This window comes from Pinus tabuliformis, chromosome Q (genome assembly GCF_031772625.1).
Source record: "Pinus tabuliformis cultivar Carrire ecotype Pingquan chromosome Q, CPIR1, whole genome shotgun sequence".
NCBI classification, from domain to species: domain Eukaryota; kingdom Viridiplantae; phylum Streptophyta; class Pinopsida; order Pinales; family Pinaceae; genus Pinus; species Pinus tabuliformis.
Genome location: NC_142296.1, coordinates 526,649,928 through 526,669,193, shown reverse-complemented (window position 1 = coordinate 526,669,193; position 19,266 = coordinate 526,649,928). Strand labels below are relative to the sequence as shown.

The window sequence follows — 19,266 nt, the reverse complement described above, 5'->3', positions numbered from 1 at the left end:
GTGTTTGTTTTCAGTATTTATGTTTATAAATAACTTGTTAATGTTATAAACAAGTAGGAGAATTTAAACTAGAGGATGCAGTAGGGATTTCTAACGAATTAGACTTAGAAATTTCAACAATGCTCGATGAGGAGTTCTATTCTAGATATACACTACAGCGTTGCAAGCTTTTGCCCAAGATAGCTTTGGCCGCCCCAACAATAGTTCTATTTTTCCGTTCTGCTACTCCATTCTGCTTCGAATTATATGGAGTTGTCCACTCTCTTTTGATGCCCTCCTTTGCGCAGAAATCTGTGAAGTCTTTGTTAGTGTATTCTCCACCATTATCTGAACGCAATACCTTTATCTTTTTCCCTGTAATGTTTTCAACAAGAGATTTAAACTCTCGGAAATGATCAAAGACCTCATCCTTGGTCTTTAAGAAATAGATCCAAGTTTTTTTGGAGTGATCATCAATAAAGGTGACAAAGTATTCGCCACCACTAAGAGCTCTTGTGGACATAGGACCACAGTTATCTGAGTGTATCAATCCTAATACACATTCTTCTCTATTGTTACTTCTAGAAAACATTGTTTTAGCGTACTTCCCTAGTATACATCTTCTGCATAAGTCATCATGTTCACTACTAAGGACTGGAACTCTTGTAACAATCTCTTTGAGCATCCTCAGAGCTCCATGGTATAAATGCCCCATTCGCTTGTGCCATAATTCATTTCGCTCCTTCTCACCATTATAGTTGCTGCCTATCAATGCCATTGGTGACTCAAGCTGCAATCTATACAATTTTTTGCTTCGAATCCCAATTTTCCTTTTCTTCTTCCAGCTTGGATGCTTGATGTATACCTTCTTTCCCATGAAATATACATCATATCCCTTGTCCTATAACTGGGACACTAAAACCAAGTTCATTCCTAATGATGGCACATGCAGAACATTGGTGGCTCGGATGCTGGTCCCTACTTCCGTTTGAAATGCTATGGTGCCTCTCCCTACTAGAGTACATTTCGTTTTGTTTCCCATAGTGGTTTGGAAGTCCATTTGTTCTTCTTGATAGCTCGAGAAATGTTTTCGTACTCTAGTCATATCAGTTGAAGCCCCGCTATCAATGTACCAAACATCCGCTGACGCTGAATTTGCTAGGCATGCGAATTCTTCATCTAATTTGGTAGATAACTCTGAGACACTCTGAGTATCCATATTGTGCCAATTTCCGATGCTAACCTGTCCCAGCAACTACTGCATGAAAAACTGCGTCCCACTTAAGACAACCCCTCGCTGAATATTCTGCTGCGTTGTTCCTTCTACCACCGACAAATTTCGATCGGAAAGACTTACCTCTCTGTCGACTCATTCAGAGAGAGTTTTCCCACGAAATCTAATCCTCTTGGCTTTGGACTGCACAGGGCCCTTGGAGATTCGGATTACTCCCCCTGCAGGAATTTCAAATTCCTTTCTTCCTTCAACGCTGGGTTTTCTAGCTTCTTCCTTTTTCTTTCCCTTACCTCTGATACCATGTGAAATTTCTAAATAGATATCCTACTGCAGTGATTAATATTATTTCTTCTACTTATTGTCTCAGAAATAAGTTATTCACAGTGTTCTTATGGAAAATATCGAAATATATTCCACTGCAACCTTCACAATTAAAATATTGTAGAAAGTAAATGTAAGGAAAAATATTGGCACAAATACAATCACAATGACAGTTATTCTTGGACAATTGTCCCCAAAAAACCCAATGTGTGAAAACTGGTGCAACAAATGAGGGTTTCTTTATTATTCTTCAGCAAATTCTCATGTACAAATTACAACCAACAAAACAGGAGTGAGAAATTTTACAGACGCTTCCTGACAAATTTCTGATCCAGGTGAAGTACTCCTCTTCGTCGGAATCCTTCAGTGTCCCTCTGCATCAAACTTCTCACACTGGCCCAGCATCTAGCTGCCCACACAGGCTCTGCGTCAATTTGCCTTTGTGTTGCCTCTTTCTGCGTCACCTTGTTCTTGCTCTGCGTCTTGCTGCCTTGCACTCTCGAAAGATGCTAATGCCCTCTCTTCCTTTCTCACCTGCAACTCTCCCTCTAATTCAATTTTCTCTTGCTGAACTTCGACCAGTGAGAAAATCGATCTTACTCGGGTAACTGAGTATCTGCCTCTGGTGTGTTCTCCAAGTGCCCATTAAGCCTCCTCTTATAATCCTCTCATTGATCAATCAACGACCCAGATTAGATTCTAATCAATGGCTAGGATCATATTGACTTGATCTCCATCTTCTTCTAGAAGTTTCACCCACAATTCACATTAATACCCATTAATTATTTTAATTTCCTAAGTTTAGACTTAGGGTCCCATTAAAAATAATTAATTATTTTAATAAAATTGTCTCCGGTTGGAATTTCCCAATACTATTTATGGGTATTGGAGAAGGCATGTGTTTAAGCCTCCCTGCAAATTTTGAGACTTAGAGCACATCTGATGCTACCAGAATTCAACACATGGTACACCCATCAAGTGGTAGGTGGCATGTGATATAATGATGGAATGGAGTGGGTATCAGGAGAAAGCTCCAAGCCACATGCAATGGTACAAGGGTCGCTATAATAGGGGAAGCCCACACTTGGGTATATGAGCATAGGAGGGAGCAATTGTGGTACATGAGTTACCGAGGCCTTTGTTTTTCTACCCTTCTTCATATGCCTTTTTCCTTTGAATGATTTTTCTTCATAACTGCTCAGGGCTCCAGGGGATGTGAGCATGATGTGTAGGATATACTATTGGATACCCCCTTTAAGGTGGGGCAGTTCATTTCCCACTAGGGGTTGGGACAATCATGGGTTCCTTAATGTAGAGGGGGCTCATCTAGGGCCTATAGGAACTGGGGTGATGGCCATATATAAAGAGTAGAACTCATGTTCGACTTTTGCCCACATGCTAAATTTATATGTCCCGACCATCCTTTGCATTTTGTGGTACATTTCCTATTGAGAGTGGCCAAATTATGCTTTTTCTTTTTCTTTTTCTTTTAGCTGCATCAACCTTCGGGGCATCGTTCCAGGCCCAACCCAAAGTGTGGACAAGGGGAGGGGAAGGCTAACGCTTTTGTGAACCTAGAGGACAAATGTGGACTTGGATGGGAAAATGATGAATGGGGTTAAAATGAGCAGAGGGGAGTGATGTATATGATGTCGGGAAGCGGGATCACGCAACCAAAATTGGGATTTCCCATGTAGTGTTAGCCCTAAAGTTAATTGTCAGTAAAGGAGATCCCACGAGACTAGGATACAAGGCTAACCACCAAATCGGGTAGAGGAGACAAGAGTGCGACCTAGCCGACTCCTTCCACCGAATCCCCCCACCAATCCATGCCAAAAAGTGTCCATGATAAGTAAACAAAATTACTCAACCACACCAATGAAAAGCCATACCTTCAGGGTTAGGAGGCCCACCTTCAAACATACGATCATAACAGATGGGTGAGGGGCCACATGGCTGGTCCAAGTGGTAGAGATGGTGGCACATCGAGCTATCTGGAGGTTGCAAGGGGTTGTTGGTTGCCGGTTGAGGACCATCTAGGAGAAAAAATTTCTCCTATGGTGGGTAACAAGAACTTCGACCCTTACCTCTACGATACTACAAGCCTCACGGCCTCTTTTTCTGTCACTGTAATGGGTCTCGACCCTCCTTAAAAGCACAGTAAATCAACTCAACCCTATGCACAAAGATATACAACAGACTTAAGCCCAGAGCCATGCCAAAAGCATCACCTCCATCCCTCCTAACCTCAGTGTGTACCAGAACATAAGAAACAAAGGAAGTTTGATCCTCTTCCTTCACTCGAGCTCAGCTCCTTGAGGGTCTGCAGCTATCTTAGCTTGTCTTCACTTGAGATTAATTTCCCTTGGATGTGATGCCAAACGAGCTCAATCCTACTTCTGCTTATAGTGTTCTTGGTGGAGTCAATTTGCCACCAAGGGTCATGTATTCTAGCCCAAGCCGACTTGAGCCTACATGCCCAAACACCACTAACATAAGAAATAAAATTTCTTTCATTTTCTTTCACCCACTCCATTGCAGCCATAGGTCCCCCTTAGCCCATCAAGGGTGCCCCTCATGCATCCAATAGAATAAACAATATTTTTTTCTCTTTGGCCTTTCACCCATAGCTTTGGGTACAAAGCCCACCACTTGGGTACATTTCTCGCAAAACCATATTTTGTGGGTCAACTCCTCACAAACCCAGTACCCCAGGGGTTGTGGGAATACCTCCCAAGTTACACATTTCAACAATGGGTAGCCATTTATGATTGTTATGCATGGTATTTGGAATCAACTTTGGATAACCTAGTGTTTCAACTAAATCAAGGGGAGATGTAGTGGATTGTATCCATGGCTTTGCAGTCACAACCATGTTGAGCCTATCAAAGATGGGATTATCAATAGTATCTTTAGCTTGCCTCTAGTTGCTTTTAATTAGATCAATCTTTTCAAGCTTCATAATTAGGAGTCGCCAGATGAGAAATTTTAGTTTTGGCTTTGGGATGTTCTCATAAAAAGATATTGAAGCATAGGCTTTGGATAATGAAGAGGTGGACCCAACTCCTCCCCGAAACCAATGCCAAAAATGTTACTACAAAATATGGCAAGCCTAGTGCAAACCCTTAGTAGGAGACCTAGGTCTTTTGGCAACAAGAGATCAGCCATGAATATCACCTCAGTGGATTCTCTCCATCTATTTAGTGGTGGATGTTATCCCCACAAGGGAGGCTTCTTGATAAAAGATCACTAGCAAGATATTCAACTAAGGAGGGCTCAATGGCTATGAAAGGTCTAATAATCAATGTTGCAAACATCGGTATCAGGATAAAATGAGCAAGGTTCCAAAAAACCAAAAAATTCGTAAAAATTGTGAAAATATTGGTAAAAATTGGCAAACATCGGCAATATTAAGATACCACCAAAATATCCATAAAAAACAGAAAACATCAGCTAGGCCAAAAAATCACAAAATCGGGATAAAATCGTGATAAAATCGGAATGTTTGCAACACTGCTAATAATTGAAGAAAAAGGTATTGGCCAAGCCTTGAAATGCTGAGATACGTGTTGCCTAGAGTTCAAATACACTTCTTTAAGACCTTTATAATTTAGAAGAAGGATGCTATAAGTTAGGGTTTTTATGATATACTGATTTATCATTTAGGGCATATAATGGCATATAGCAGCTTTAAGAAAATAGCCTATGAATGGTAGGATCATCAAAGGAGCAAAGGCTATGAAGGAGGCAAACCATTGTGTAGTGTTTCCTCCCATATTGAGTAGAGTTTCCTCTCTTTCTAGGGTTTAACTTTTCAGATCACTCATTTTTATGTACCATTTTTTTCTAGTAATTCCATATGTTTCCTTTCAGCTTTTAGCATCTAGGAGTGGTATCGACAATCACATAGTCTAATGTTAACTGGTTGTATCATCTAGTCCCAATGACCTATTATATCTTAACAATCAAATCCTGGAATTACCATGGTAAGTGATTTGAAAATAGTTCAAAGAGATCTTGCGAGGAAAAAGAAATTATGCTACCACAAGAGTCTTTATAAGTTGTAGATTATAATTTTTTATGATACATAGCAGGTACTACTAAGTTCTAACAAATGCAATCAACTCTACCAAACTTTCACTAATTAACAATGTGAATTAGGCCTTAGTATAAAGGAACAATTACTCATTAGACATTTATCCCATACAATATTGCTTTAAATTTTGTATCAAAGCACACAACCCCCAAGCCCCAAGGGTTAGCTCAATTTCTCAAGTCCTGTTGTATAAGCACCTTGCTAATGGGAGGTCATGGGGTCAATTCTCCTCGACGCTCTTGAGGTTAGGCTAGTCAAATAAGCTGGCGGAATTTAAAGTGATCCCTTCGGGTGGATCTGCCCCGGATTGTTTCCGTGGACGTAGCGGCCACTGACCTCTGGTGTCTGTGAACCACATTAAAAAAAAAAGAAACCCCCAGAATACTTTTAAACAAAGCACACTCTGCTCTCTACATCATGACAACTCATTTATTTTGTTTAAAAATGATTATGCCCTAAAAGTTAAAACTAATGAAAATATTTGTATTGATGTAAACAGGCTTTGACCATGTAATCAGTATAGATGAGGTCTACAAAGCAAGGATATCAAACAAGTAAATGATATTCCTTGGAGTCCACCTTGACAGGAATATGTTATATTTTCTTAAAACAATTATATTGCTACCTACGAAACAGAAGGCAGTGAAAACTGCACACGATAAAATCCATTTTTTCAGCTAGGCATGAAAAGGCCTCCACATATTTCACAAATCAATTAGAGAGGTGTAAATCTGTAGAAACAATTCAGGATTATTACACCGCATATAAGTCTTCAATAGACAGCAAATTGAAACCAAGAAACTATATATCAACAAATGGGAAATTGCTCTGAGTTCTTGATAATGATCAATTTCTTTATGTACACAACAAAAGCAAAATTTAAGAAATATCTGAAATGTGGATTTCTTCTTTGTATTTCAAACAAGAAAACATTAAATTGAACATGTAAATGCTTTTTGGTCTAATGTATTGACTTGTACGTGATCATACCACAGATCTCTTTCAATAAAACCAATTTTTCAAGGAAAAATGGCACTTACATTGTTCAAGATTATAAACAATCCTGCAACCACGTTTGCCAAGCCCATGACAATCACCATCACTAGAAAAAGTAACGCAAATGTTAGTCTAAATGTCTCTGCCAAACAGTCCTATATAGTAACATACAATACAAGCAAAGAAGCAATAAGGATTTGTTCTATCACAATATGCTGGAAATAAACTCCCTAGATGGGGGTAAATATGAGGAAACTATCCTTTTTCCCCATATATATATATATATATATATGCAAAAGTCAGACTCGGGAAGAATTCGGCAAGGGTCCAAAAATTGAAAAAAGTCATGTAAGTCGGGAGAAAAAAAAAAAAAAACAGCAAAAGCTCGGCAAAATTAAAACAGTCTGGTTGAAAAACTCGTCAGGTTGAAAAACTAGTCTAGTTGAAAATCTCGCGATTTTGGGATTTACTCAGGATTTTGGTAAAACCTGCATAAATCATTTGAAACATTATTTCTCGACTTTATGTACTTGATTAATTAATACAATACTGGATGTGTATTTGGGGATGTGAAAACTAACAAGAAGATGCTACCATATTCCCATCAAGATACACATACAAAAGAAAAAAATACGAAGTGCAGAAAAAGAGAGAATAATGATTCAATGGTATTATTTCAATGTGTAATGTCTTATTACATAGATTGAATGGTAATGAGAGACACACATTATGACCTGATGAGTTAACTCATGACTTGATAAGTCATAACATACTTAACATTACATTATGAATTGACTATGTAACATCACTTTATAAAAAAAATCACTTAACAAAAACACCCATGTATGAAACATGACCATAATCATATCTACCTTAAGGATTCTTACAGGGAAAACTACCAAGAAGAAATAAAACCTTTACACTAGCTTGGTAAAGAAGATAGCAGTTTTCAATGTTACTTCCTTTCAGTACATTGCATCTATGATGAAAAATAACTTTCGCAGAAGAGAATGACCATTATATGTCTAAGCATTTAAGAAAATAAAGAACTAAAAGGCAACACTAAATATTTTCTTTATACCATCAATTACACTTGCAGGGAAAAATTACTCAACTCATCCAATAGGTTGTATGAAAGAACAATTTAGCCACAATAGAAATAGAGTAGGGAATCTGTGTGCTGATAAAAGTACAGAGCGTTCATGCCTACATTTGTATACAATAGAGTAGTATGAGCATGAATCGAGTAACTGGCAGTATATGGTACTGAATTTTTTTGGCTCACAAGGCATTCTATAAGGCAAAGGACAAATGTTGTGGTTCCATTGGGCTTCATCCTATTAATTTTGGCATCTCAGTGAAAAATTCCAACCATGGGGCTAGATTCCTCTTTTCGAGAGGACCAATTTTGACTATTGAAGCACTCAAATTGGATAAGGGAAAGAGTACTAATGAAGAAAATCCCACATATGCACATTTGGACAGGTCGGACCTAACAAGAAATTGGTCACCCTTGGAAGCCTATAAATACAAGTGACCTCAAGTTCATTTGGATATCACCAAGCATATTTTTCTGCTCTTCTTCATTGATTGGTTCACACAGATATGAGGCTGAGTCGACGAAAGAGATTCTCACAGGTTCGAGATGACAGGGTCTAAAGCTCGCACATGTTTCTAGGGTTTTGGGTTATAGTGGCAGGCTTGTGAAAGGATATTTTCAATTGTAGTCGCAGGCTACCGGCTCAAGGGAGCGACTAGACTCTCTCAGTCGCATGCATGACGACTCCATGTGACTGGAAACTAGGCAAAAATTTGACATTTCACTGTAGAGGAGAAAAGTTGCCTCTGATATATATTGATGCTAGAAACATATTTCTGAATGTTATTGGGTTATTTTTACTGGATGATTTTGTATTGGTCTCATAGTACTCCCTTCTGAACATTTTATGACAATCTAATAAAGAAGAAGAATTTCAAGGGTTTTCCCCATGGTGGGTTTTTCCTTGGTCTTTGACCAAACCTAGTGTCTCTTGTTGATGTGTTGATTGTCTCCTTTGTCATTGCATTTATTGTTCTATCTTCAATTATTGTTGATGATTGGAAAGATTAATTATTATTGGAAAGATTGTTAATTGAAGAATTGAATTGGGCTAAAGTAATTGAAACAACATAAAACAATCTAAAAACATATATGGTATCAGAGCTAAGGTGAAGGGCAAGCCCAAAAGGAGACAAGCATTGAAGCAATCATCTTTGGAAAGTTGAAGGAGCCAATCTAGTCAAGTCAATATGTCTTCCTTCTTAAAGGAAAATGAGAAGTTGGGTGACTCATCTAATTTTGTTGTAGGGAAAGTTAGGTTGGAGATCATAGCTTAAAACAATGATGTTTTGGACTACATTCAAGGAAAAGTACGCGAGCCTTCGGAGAACGCTTCCGTTGCTGTCAGGAACAAGTACAAGAAAGGTGAGTTAAAAGCAAAGCAAATTATCGTTGATGGTTTACAAGATAACTTACTCGCATATGTGAGAGATTTGAGGAAGTCTAAGGACATGTATGATAAGATAGTTGGCATGTATGAAGTCAACAATTTGAATGAAATCATCTCCTTGAAAGATCAACTCAAAGACACAAAGATGAACAAAGGGGAGTCTGTGCAATCCTACATTATGAGGATATCTCATCTTAGAGATCAATTGCAAAGAGTTGGGGAATCCGTGTTTGATAGGGAATTAGTGATTGTGACTCTAAGAGGTCTCCCTCCTATTTGGGAAACCTTCATTACTACTATAAGAAACAACAATACCCTCCCATCATTTGATGAGATTGTTGGAAAGCTCACTCAAGAAGAATCAAGGATGATATCAAGAGGAAGGATTCAAAAGCATGAAGAGGGAGAGCCCACTACATTCATCACTCAAAACAAGAAGAAGAAAGGAAAAGGAGGTCCATCAAATTCAAGAAAGCCTCCACCTTGAGATGCAAAGAGAAGGAATGATAGAACATCATCTCACATTGAATGCTACAATTGTCACAAGAAGGGTCATTATGCTCGAGATTTCCCCAAGAAGAACAATGGTCCACGCTACAACACTAGAAGCAACAACAATAGGTTTGATGATTGAAGAAGAAGAGATGACCAAAGGAATGATCGCAATGGAAGAGATGAAAGAAGAAGAAGAGATGCTCCAAGTGATCATGAAGAAGATCGTTGTCCCCAAAAGAAGTCAAGATTCTCCAGGTATGAAAGTAATGTTGCAAATCAATCTGAATATATTCTTATTTTTTCCCTTACTAGTTTCTCTCCTCTGAATTCGTGGGATGGTTGGTTGATAGTGGGGCCACTCATCATTTCTCTGGGTATAAAGAAGTTCTCTCTAATTTGGTAGAGAGGGAGTCAAATTTGAAAATTATTCTTGGAGACAACTCCACTCATCCCGTTAAAGGTTTTGGGTTCATCAAATTTCATTTGGATTCTGGGGAATCTGTTTTGCTCCATGATGTAATGTATGTGTCGGGTTTGAAGAAGAATTTGGTATCAATATCTGCTTTAGAAGACAAAGGGATGAGGGTTGCCTTCATCAAGGGAAAGGTTCTTACTTGGCCTGTTGGATCACCTATGAGAGATGCATTCACATTGGGATCGAGATTTGAAGGACTCTACAAGGTTACTGGAAGACCTCTTCTAGCATTAGTCCATGATACTAATCATCAAAGCGAGCTATGGCACTGAAGATTGGCCCATCTACATTATGATGCTCTTCCAAAATTGGAGAATTGGTCTCAGGGATTGACAAGGTTCAAGCCCAACATGATGGAGTATGTCCAAGATGTGCCAGTGAAAAGAAGACAAGGGGACCATTCTCCTCTAGTGAGAACAACACAAATGACATCCTCCATTGTTGATTTTTAGTAGCATCAGATGTGCTCTAAGTCTCAAAATTTGCAGGGAGACTTAGACACATGCATTCTCCAATACTCATAAATCGTTTTGGGAAATTCCACCCAGAGACAATTTTATTAGAATAATTAATTATTTTTAATGGAACCCTAAGTCTAAACTTAGGAAATTAAAATAATTAAAGGGTATTAATCTAATTGTGGGTGAAACTTCTAGAAGAAGATGAGGATCAAGCCAAAATGATCTAAGCCATTGATTAGAAGTTAATTTGGGCCGTTGGTTGTCCAACAAAAAGTTATAAGAAGAGGCTCGAGGGTCACTTGGAGAACATATCGAGTAGAGTTTAGAAGATTGAATTTCTAAAGCAGAGAAGCTACCGGTGAGAAATTCAAAGTGAGCTTTTGCAGTGAAGGGCAGGGATAGTTCCGGTTGGAGGTTTCTCCTGATATGGGAATACTCAGCAAAGGAGGCAGAGAGAGATCAGGGAGAGGCAACGTAAAACAAGAAGAGGCTGACGCAGGGTCACGTAGAGGTAGCGTAGGCTGACGCAGAGCCTTGAGGAGGTCCGAAAATTTGCTGAAGGAATCGATTTCAGAGGCCAGAAGTTGGGGTGTGAGACCGGGAGGTGAAAATCGAAGTTCCTGGGCAGCAAATCGATCAGCAGAAGGGGTGACGCAGTCCCTAGAGGCTGTGACACTGGGCTGACACAGTGACTGCGCAGAGGCAGCCAGGGGTTGTTCATTCAGTGGCTGGATCAGTCAGATCTCCAATGATAGTGTGAGGTAATCTCACTTATCTCTCTGTTAGTGATATTCTCTGTACTGGATAGCCAAGAAGGCATCTAGAGATTGTATTCAGAAATTACTACTGCATAATAATAAAACCCTCAGAGCTGTTGCACCGATTTTCCCACACTGGCTTTTTCCGGGGACATTTGTCCAAAAATAACTGTGTAGATGTGTTGTATTTCTTTCTTGTTCAGTTTCTTGTTTCTGCATTTTATTTAAATGGTGAAGGTTGAAGTGTATTAGTTTCAGTGTTTACTGTAGGAAGCAATAAATAATTTTGCTCAGTAATTAACAAATAGAAGAAACGCAATCAATGGCTGTAGTAGGAATTTAGGCATCTGAATTTTCACATGGTATCAGAGCCGCAAGTGAAACAAGAGAACAATGTCGGAAGAGCCCAATGCTGAAGGAGGAAGGGAGTTCAAAATTTTTGCAAAGGTAGCCATTCGAATCCCCCGAGGGATTGCGTGGTTCAGGCCAGGAGGACTAGATTTTCATGGTAAATCTTTCTCTGAGTGAGTCGACAGAGAGGTAGGATTTCCATATCAAAATATGTAAGTGGAAGAGGGAGCAGTGCAGTAGTAGCTTCAGCGAAGAGGGGTTCCTGCTGTGATGCAGTTTTCGGCAGACAATTGCTAGACAGAAAGACGTCAAAGGGAAGAAGAGACACTTGAGGGAATTTCTTCCTCAAAGAATTCCTAGCCAGGGAATTCGAATTCTCATTTGCTGAGCAGCAGCAGGAGAGAGGAGGTCATTCGACTTTTTCGATTGGCAGAGATGGTAGCCAGTGGATTGAGAGATCAGGATCGGTTGGATGGTTCATCCAACTATGTGATCTGGAAGGCAAGGATGTTGTGCCTTCTAGATGAGCATTTTCTCAAGATCTACGTCGACAACATGGTAGCTGAGCCCGCGGATCTAGATCCGCTCAAGAAGTACAAGGGAGAAATGGCAAAGACCAAGAGAATGATCCTTGACGGAGTGAAGGATCATATAGTCTGTCACATCGCTGGCAGAGACACTGCCAAGGAGATGTGGGATGCTTTGTCGATGCTATATCAAGGATCTTCTGAGTAGTGGAAGATGTGCTTGGAGCAGAATATGAGATCTATGCAGATGCAAAAGGGGGAACACATTGATCTGTTCCTCACTAAGCTTCAGGAGACCCAAGACGAGCTGGCAGTTGTGGGGTCAACACCTCAAGGTTTTGAGATGGTAAGACTGGCCCTGAATTTAGTATCTGAGGAGTAGCAAGCTTTTATCCAGAGCATCTTGGGTAGGGTGACTTTGCCAGTCTAGGATGGAATGTGGGCAACTCTTAAGCAAGAAGAACTGAGGAGAGACTTGGTCAAGTGTAAACTTGACGAATGCAGCAGTAGTGGGTCGAAGCCCAAGAGGAAGAAGAGAATGCAGCCCTCGCATCCATGGGGCAACAGGAGCAACATAAGAACAAGAAAGATGCTTCGAAGATCAAATGCTTTAGGTGTGGTGAATTCGGTCACTACGCAACATAGTGTCCTCTCAGAAAGAAGAACAAAGATGAGAAGCATGATCCGAAGGTTGCAACCGCAAAGATCGAGGAGAAGGTGTTCTCCATGACAACCCAAGCATCTCCAGGAGGGAGGTGGGGTGATCTAGAGCCATAGTTCGAAAGGATTGCATTTGGGCAGGATCCTTGAGGAGCCCACCTCTCGGATCAATCCCTTGCTACAGGAGCCCAGATAAGTAGCAGGATGGACCAGTGTCAGTTGGTGCAGAGGAGTGTCGAAGTGACAGTTGCAGTGGCTAGGAGTGCTAGAGACGGAGCAACGTAGAGCTAGAGTTGAACAGCAGTGCAGTTGGCACAGAGTAGAGTTAGCAACAATGCAGAGGCTTCAGAGGGTCAGCGTAGAGACTAGCAGCAGTCAAAACTCTAGTAACAAGATGCATCATACTGAACACTTGTTCAGTAATTTGGGATGTTTTTCTATTGCTGATGCAATAGTAGCAACAATTGGAGAAGATTGCAGTGCAGATGCAATATTGGCAGTGGTAGTGCCAATAGTTGCACGAATACAGAATTGAGAGGGAGTTGTAGTATGGATGCAGTGTTGACAGTGGCAGGGTCAGCAGCAGTACAGTTGCAACATTTGCACAATAGTTGGTGGACAGGATGTTAGACATCAACAACGCAAAAGGAGATGTTACACAACAAAGTGATGCTTCAATAGGTTGCATTGCTAAAGCACATTCCTCGCTAAGAGGGAGTGTTGATTTCTGGTAGCATCGAATGTGCTCTAAGTCTCAAATGTTGCAAGGAGGCTTAGACACATGCATTCTCCAATACCCATACATCGTTTTTGGAAATTCCACCTGGAGACAATTTTATTAAAATAATTAATTATTTTTAGTGGGACCCTAAGTCTAAACTTAGGAAATTAAAATAATTAAAGGGTATTAATCTAGCTATGGGTGAAACTTCTAGAAGAAGATGAGGATCAAGCCAAAATGATCTAAGACATTGATTAGAAGCTAATCTGGGTCGTTGGTTGTCCAATAGAAAGATATAAGAAGAGGCTTGAGGGGCACTTGGAGAACATATCGAGTAGAGTTCAGAAGATTGAATTTCTGAAGCAGAGCAGCTGTCGGTGAGAAATTCGAAGTGAGCTTTTGCAGTGAGGGGCAAGGATAGTTCCGGTTGGAGATTTCTCCTGATTCGGGAATACTCAACAGAGGAGGCAGAGAGAGATTTGGGAGAGGCAGTGCAGAGCCAGAAGAAGTTGACACAGGGCCATGCAGAGGCACCGTAGGTTGGCGCAGAGGCAGCGCAGAGCCTTGAGGAGGTTCGAAAATTTGCTAAAGGAATCGATTTCAGAGGCCAGAAGCCGGGGTGTGAGACCGAGAGGTGAAAATTGAAGTTCCTGGGCAGCAAATCAATCAACAGAAGGGGTGACGCAGTCCCTAGAGGTTGTGACGCTGGGCTGACGCAGTGACTGTGCAGAGGCAACCAGGGGTTGTTCATTCAGTGGCTGGATCAGTCAGATCTCCAGTGATAGTGTGAGGTAATCTCACTTATCTCTCTGTCAGTGATATTCTCTGTACTAGATAGCCAGGAAGGCATCCAGAGATTGTATTCAGAAATTACTACTGCATAATAATAAAACCCTCAAAGTTGTTGCACCAGTTTTCCCACACTGGGTTTTTCCGGGGACATTTGTCCAAAAATAACTGTGTAGATGCATTGTATTTCTTTCTTGTTCGGTTTCTTGTTTCCGCATTTTATTTAAATGGTGAAGGCTGCAGTGTATTAGTTTTGGTGTTTACTATAGGAAACTGTAAATAATTTTGTTCAGTAATTAACAAATAGAAGAAATGTAATCAATGGTTGCAGTAGGAATTTGGGCATCCAAATTTTCACATCCATCTCATTCATTCTGAGATATGTGGTCTGATGCCCGTGAATTCTATTGGTGGCCATATTTACTACAACACCTTCATAGATGGCATCTCAAGAAAGAAGTGAATATATTATGTGAAGCACAAGGATGAAGCCTTCGAAATGTTCAAGTTCAAAGCTTTGCTCGAAAATCAAACAGGGAAGAAAATCAAGATATTCAGGTCTGACAATGGTGGAGAGTACACTTCGAATGAGTTCATGGATTTTTGCAAGAAGGAAGGTATCAAGAAGGAGACAATTGTGCCATATACTCCCAAACAAAATGGAGTAGCTGAAAGAAAGAATAGGTCTATTGTTGAAGTTGCCCGTGCCATGCTCCATGATCAAAAGTTGCCAAAGTTCCTTTGGGGAGAAGCAACAAATGTTGTCGTATATGTTCAAAACAGGGTGTATCATCAAGCATTGTACAACAAGACCCTCGAAGAAGTATTCACAAGTGTCAAGCCCGATGTTGGCCATCTTCGTATCTTTGGTTGCCCCATATACTTTCATGGGTCAAAGGACAAAAGAAACAAGTTGGACGCCACGGGAAGAAAAGCTACATTTGTTGGATATTGTGAAAATTCTAAGGCATTTAGAATATTTATTCCTGGTCGAAGGTAGGTTGAAATTAGTTGGGGTGTAACATTCGATGAAGACGCTACCCTTGGAAAAGCAAGGGACCTTCCTCCGCCTCCTCTTTAGAAGAAGAATGATGATATGGATATTTTAGATGGTCCTTCCGTGCTTGAATTCAAGACAGATATTGTTGATGACCCCATGGAACCTATGGACCCCTTAGATGCACTCCATGTGATCCTCATGCCAGGAAGAGACCACTTTGGCTCCGTGACACATTACAAGATGATGAGAGACGAGTTCTCATTCGAAGATCATTAAGAGAAAGTAAGAAGCCATGCAGGTACCAGGGATATGTTGCAGCTATGAGCACTATGATTCAAGTTGAACCTCCCACCTTTGAATAAGTCGTGAAAGAACAAGTTTGGAAGGATGCTATGGCCGAAGAATATGAATCAATCATGAAGAATGACGTATGGGATGTTGTGCCGAGACCGAAGGGGAAATTTGTGGTGAATTCAAAGTGGCTATTCAAGATCAAACATGGAGTTGATGGTAGCATTGAGAAATATAAAGCAAGGTTCATGGCCCGAGGATTCTCCCAAAAAGAGGGAGAAGATTATGACAACATATTCGCACCTGTGGCTCTATATACAACCATTCGTTCGATAGTTTCTCTTGCCGCAAGTCAAGGATAGACCCTTCATCAAATGGACGTAAAGAGGACATTCCTCCATGGCATGCTACAAGAAGAAGTGTATGTTGAGAAACCATAAGAATTTGAAGTAGAGGATCGAAAGACACATGTTTGGAGGTTGAAGAAGGCATTTTATGGTTTGAACCAAGCCCCCAGAGCATGGTAAGCCCGCATAGATAGTTATCTGGTGAAACTGGGATTCACAAGAAGCAATGTTGAGTCCAACCTCTACTTCAAGGTAGTCCAAGGTGTGTCGTTGATTTTGGTCTTATATGTAGACGATCTATTCTTGACAGGTAGTGAGCCCCTGATGATAGAGTGTAAGAGGGAGCTAGCCTCTGAATTTGAGATGAAGGACCTTGGACTCATGCACTACTTTCTAGGCCTTGAAGTGTGGCAAAGGCTCGGTGATATTTTCCTTTCACAAGGAAAATATGTTGTGAAGTTGTTGGAGGAATTTGGAATGACATAATGCAAATCCTTGCCTACACCGATGGAAATGAACTTCAACAAGTTATGTGGAGAAGTTGCAGGCCCTGATTTGGTGAATCCATCCGAGTATAGATAGTTGATTGGGGATTTGATGTTCTTAGTGAACACCCATCCAGACATGTGCTATGCAGTGAACACATTGAGTCAATTCATGACCGAGCCCCTCCATGCACATTGGGTCGCTGCCAAACACATTCTAATCCTCTGCTGGCTAGAAACTTCAGTCCTCAGCCTCCCGGTCTCACACCCAAGCTCTCAGCTTCTGAAAATCGATTTCCTTAGTAGGAATTCGATCTCCCTCTCAGGTTCTGGGTGGCCCAGTGTCAGCCTCTCTGGATGTCATTCTGCCCTCTCTACCTTGTACTCTCCGGCCTAGGAAAAATTCCCTCCGAATACTATCCCTGCCCCTTATTGCAAAAGATCACTTCGAATTCCTCTTCCGACAACAGCTGTGCTTCAGAAAATCGATCTTCTGATCTCCACTCGATGTGTTTTCCAAATGCCCATCAAGCCTCCTCTTATAATCCTTCTGTTGAGAACCAACTGCCCAAATTAGATTCTAATCAATGGCTCATATCATTTTGGTTTGATCCTCGTCTTCTTCTAGAAGTTTCATCCACAGTTAGATTAATACCCTTTAATTATTTTAATTTCCTAAGTTTAGTCTTAGGCACTCATTAAAAATAATTAATTATTTTAATAAAATTGTCTCCGGGTGGAATTTCCCAGAACGATTTCTAGGCATTGTGGAATACATGCGTCCTAGCCTCCCTGCAAATTTTGAGGCTTTGAGCACATCCGATGCTACCAGAAATCAACACTCGCTCTTAGTGGGGAATGTGCTCTAGTAATACAACCTGCTGAAGCATCACCCGGACTTTGTAACATCTCCCTTTGCGTTGCTGATGTCTGACATCTCTGCCCATCAACTGCTGTGCAAATGCTGCATCTGTACTGCTGCTAACACTTTCACTGCCAACACTCTATCTGTACTGCAACTCCCTCTCAAATCTTGCATCCATGCTGTTGCTGGCACTGCCACTGCCAATATCGCATTTGCACTGCAACCTTCTCCAACTGGTGCTGCTACTGCATCAACAATAGAAAAGCATCCAAAATTCCTGAACAAGAGTTCAGTATGATGCATCTTGTTGCTGGAGTTCTGACTGCTGCTAGTTTCTGCGTTGACCCTCTAAAGCCTCTACGCTGCTACTGACCCCTGCTTTGTGCCAATTGCACTGCTGCCAACTCTAGCTCTGTGCTGCTCAGTATTTGACGCTCTTAGCTACTGCAACTGTTAGTTTGACACTCCTCTGCACTAACTGACACTGGTCCATCCTGCTACTTTTGATCTAGGCTCCCGAGCAAGGTATTGATCCAAGAGGTGGACTCCTCAAGGATCCTGCCCATCTGCAGTTCTTTTGAACTACAATTCTATATCACCCCACCTCTGGGCGATCATGGCAAACTCCTCCTCGCTCTATGCGAATGCAACCATTGGATCATGCTTCTCATCCTTGTACTTCTTCTTGAGAGGACACTGTGTAGCATAGTGACCAAGTTCACCACACCGAAAGCACTTGATCTTCAAAACGTCCTTCTTCTTCTTCTGCTGCCACTTAGATGCGAGGGCTACATTCTCATCCTCCTCCTTGGGCTTCGACCCACTGCTGCCATCAAGTTTACACTTGACCAAGTCTCTCCTCATCTCTTTTTGTTGAAGAGCGGCCCACACTCCTTCCCAGTCTTGCAATTTTTCCCTACCTAGGATGCTCTAGACAAATACGTGCCACTCTTCTGAAATTGAGTTCAGGGCTAGCCTCACCATCTTGGTAGGCTGAGGTGTTGACCCCATAGATACCAACTCATCTTGGGTTTGCTAAAGCTTTGCAAGGAACTGATCAATGCGTTCCCCCTTCTGCATCTGTGTGGATCTCATCTTCTGCTCCAAGTACATATTTTGTTGCTCGGAAGATCTCATCTTCTGCTCCAAGTACATATTTTGTTGCTCGGAAGTCCCTTTGCCTGAGATGTGACATACTACATGATCCTTCACTCCATCGAAGATCATCCGCTTGGCCTTCGCCATTTCTCCCTTGTACTTTTTGAGCGGATCTGGATCCACAGGCTCAACTACCACATTGTTGACGTAGATCTTGAGAAAATGTTCATCCAAAAGGCATGACATCCTCGCCTTCTAGATCACATAGTTGGATGCACCATCCAACCGATCCTGATCTCGTAACCCATTAGCTGCCATCTCTGCCAACGAATGTGTCGAACTACTTCCTCTCTCCTTTGCGCAGCACTGGGCTGGCCTATGCACTCCCTGCTGGAGTTAGTAGATCTTCTCCACTCTGCTGCTGCTCAGCAATAGAGAAATTGAATTCCCTTGCTAGGAATTCTATAAGGAATAAATTCCCTCAACAGTGTCTCCATTCTTCCTTCTGATGATTTTCTACCCCAGCAACTGCTGCAAAAAACCGCGTCACACCAGAAAACTGCCTCTTCATTGAAGTTGTTGCACTGCTCCCTTTGACTTTTGCAAACTTCGATTTAGAAGTCTTACCTCTCTGTCGACTCAATCAGAGAGAGACCTTCCTCGAAAATCTTTGCCCTCCTTGCTTGGACTGTGCAATCCCTCTAGGATTCGATTTGCTGCCTACGCAGCACTTCGACCCTCCTTCTCTTCAACGCTGGGCTCTTCCGACTCTGCTCTCTTGCTTCACCTGCAGCTCTGATACCATGTGAAAATTCGATTACCCAAATC

The 19,266-nt window shown here is 41.2% G+C and overlaps 1 protein-coding gene across 3 annotated transcripts in view; it reads right to left on the bottom strand.

The window, feature by feature from the left end:
- LOC149220522 (uncharacterized) overlaps positions 1-19,266 on the bottom strand; it is a 398,953-nt gene that overhangs the window by 20,344 nt on the left and 359,343 nt on the right. For all 3 annotated transcript variants that reach the window (XM_089384792.1, XM_089384793.1, XM_089384794.1), the window contains exon 7: positions 6,671-6,732. In XM_089384792.1, coding sequence (XP_089240918.1) covers positions 6,671-6,732 — 62 coding nt within the window. The remainder of the gene's footprint in view (positions 1-6,670; positions 6,733-19,266) is intronic.